The 2,978-nt window shown below is 31.6% G+C and overlaps 1 protein-coding gene across 1 annotated transcript; it reads right to left on the bottom strand.

Annotated features, from left to right (window-relative positions):
* Positions 1-2,243, bottom strand: WRKY62 (WRKY DNA-binding protein 62). Its single transcript, XM_012235651.3, has 3 exons — positions 1,809-2,243; positions 908-1,012; positions 1-762 (listed from the first exon to the last, which is right to left on the bottom strand). Exons 1-3 carry the CDS (start codon positions 2,159-2,161, stop codon positions 237-239), a joined length of 984 nt encoding a protein of 327 aa, XP_012091041.1. The 5' UTR covers positions 2,162-2,243; the 3' UTR covers positions 1-236.
* Between the last annotated feature and the right edge of the window lie 735 nt (positions 2,244-2,978).

The raw sequence follows: 2,978 nt of genomic DNA on the forward strand, positions 1-2,978 counted from the left end.
TTGTAAGAAGTAATTAATGTACTGATCAACTTATTAAATTTACAGACAACGTACAAAACAGAACAGCTCTCAACATATAAAAATTTCCATATCTTACACATGGGTTTTAATTTTAAAGTGAGTTTACATTAATACTCCGCTCATCTCCTTACCTAAATTAACTAAGCAAAACAGGGAAAACTATTTCTACTTGAAAATTACAAAACCAAAAAGCTCACTATACCCAAAATCCACAGTTAGGAATCGAAATAACCAAATGATTTTAAAATGTCTTCTTCATCAAAGTCACCACCAACAGAATTTACTATCATATCCATGTCCAAACCGAATTCACAACTAGTATCACTAATAGTAGAAGATGAGTTGACCCCAGAAATCACATCACCCGCTTGATGATGATCATGAGTAGACATCAGATAATGAGACAATGTTGGTTGGGTGTGATCTTCTGCTGGTAATCCTACTGTGTCGTCCTTAGACTCTTGTTTTATAGATGTTGATGACTCGAAGGGTGTGAAAAACGGGTTGTTGTTGTTGTTGTTGTTTTTGTTTTCTTGTTTTGTTGTGAAGCTTAAGATTATAGAAGAATCATCAGCGTTAGGAGAATCCAAGATTAGATGTTGCGAAGCTCTAAGCAAGTTGTTGCATGTATGGTGACCGTAGTATGTGGTTCGATAACTAGATGGTTCTTCTGCAATTCTTTGAACTTGCTTTGTTGCTTGGCAACCCTGATCGAATTTGTGAGTGCATCTAAAGTAGTTCCTACAATCCATAATAAGTATGTATAGTTATATTACAAGTAATTAATCAAGTTAAATCATATGTAATTAATTAAGAAAATTGTTGAAAATTATATATTTATTAAGAAAATTGTTGAAAATTATATATTTATAAGTGTATAAGTTACCTTGGATATTTAGCCTTCAAGATCACTTTCTGTCCATATTTTCTCCATGCATGGCCATCGTCTACAAGGTTAGGAGTGTCTCTTGTCCATGAATGAGAAGTCTTTCTGCAATAAATTAGAGAATATAAGTCTTATTAGGATAATATATTACACATTTCATTTTAAAGAATAATGTTTGTCCAAGAATACAACTTTTAGTTCAATTTGCAAATTAAGGTATTTCCTTTATTAATTATTCCAAGAAAGAAGAAAGAATTTAACTTTTTTTTTTTTTTTATAAATAAAGTTAAACGCATAATATAAAATATAGTTCGAAGTCATAAACAGCCAGCTGTAACAGCTGTCACCTATAAATAAAAAAAAAATAAAGGAATATATTTTTTAATTAACTTCACTATCGTTGTCCTTATAATTAAAATAAATGAATTAGGTGCTCTTGTTTTTTTTTTTTTAATGAAGAAAATTCATCATTAGAATTAATGAATTTTGTTATCTTATAATAACATCTATAGGTTAAAATTCAATTTGAACTCTTGAGCTATAATCCTAGGGGTTATTATTCTAACCTTCTTTATTATTTTTTTTTTTTTTTTGTTAATTTACATTTTTTATTCTAAGGAAAAGACAAAATGATTCTTGAAGTTAGAATTTACAAGTCATAAACGGCCAGTTGTTACGTTTAATATTATATATATAAATAAAATAAAATGCAAAAGAATCTTCACAGTAAATGACAGGATTATCCTTCAGATTAATTATCACGCTCTGGTATTATTTTATTTTTTCTTAAATTATAATGGCTAAAACCTCTGTAATTTCTATACAGATTTTCTTAATTAATCATAAAAATCAATATCTATTATAATTCATAAAAGATAATATTATGAAAATTGGTTGTTACCTTCTCTTGTAGCACCCTCTCCTTTCCTTCATTCTAGAAGTACTCTTGGTACTCTCATCAGATTCCTCAGACTTCCGGCAACCGTCCCAAAGAGGCGAACCGAAGGATGTACTGGCCGGAAACTGCGATACCTCGTCGGAATCAATAACTCTACTGAATATAGAAAGACTATTTGTAAAAGAATTAACGATCCTCATAACAAGATCTTCTGCAGGAACCGATCCTGCATCTCCATTGATGGACTGATCTTTAAGAGCAAGTTTCAGTTGATTTGCAAATTCTCGACCACTAACGAGCTCATCGATCAAACTTTTCCGATCTGTCGGTAAGTTTTCTGGCCCAGATGTCTCCATTTCCGGCGTGTAAGCGTGGGATTTATGCTCTCTCTCGCTGTGGATTTGTATATGCTTTACTAAGCGAAGTGAAGCACAGAAGAAGATAGCCTTTTATTTAAAAAGACGATTAAGGGAGGGTTAAATGAATCGTGCTAAGAAAGTTCTTACCAGGTGCGTGGTCTAAACAAATCCCACGCGCATGTCGCGAGTAAACAAGTGGACCACGCGGGATCTAATGGAAGTATCCCTTTGTCTAATTATCTTTACTTGTCAAGTTGTGCGCGTAACGTAAATGGCGCGTTATGTACTTAGGGTTTTCCCGTCGCTTACGAATAGCATGTGATGTCATGGTGGTGGCGTCATCTGTGTGGGTCACCCATAGTGCCACTTTATAATGTCTTATAAAAATCCAGGCCCCACATGTTAGTGACTGAAATACCGGAAATACCCTTCCTTAGATCTTCATCATCTTTCATTTGAACTGGGACTAACTATAAAAAAGGGAAAAATGTAGGGGCTTTAACGAGTTTGAATAAGACAAAAGTTCAGTAGTTATATCTCCAAGTCCTTGCTTTACAGTAATAATTAATGTTAAATAGTTACTCCGCCTCTCCCTTAAATTTCACAATTTTTTATTTTTCTTTTAATTTATTTCGATGATGTTTAAAAAAAAAAAATCAAATTACTAATTATTTTCCATAATATTTGTCACATTTATAGTTCAATGAGTAATAAATATTTTTTTCATATTGATCCTTTGTAAATGATAAATAATTATTACTTAAATTTAATGATTTTCTTAGAAAATTAATATTAAATTAAGGATAATATAATT

Source organism: Jatropha curcas, chromosome 2 (assembly GCF_041381405.1).
Source record: "Jatropha curcas cultivar XTBG-Jc1 chromosome 2, XTBG_Jcur_1.0, whole genome shotgun sequence".
In the NCBI taxonomy this organism is placed as follows: Eukaryota; Viridiplantae; Streptophyta; class Magnoliopsida; order Malpighiales; family Euphorbiaceae; genus Jatropha; species Jatropha curcas.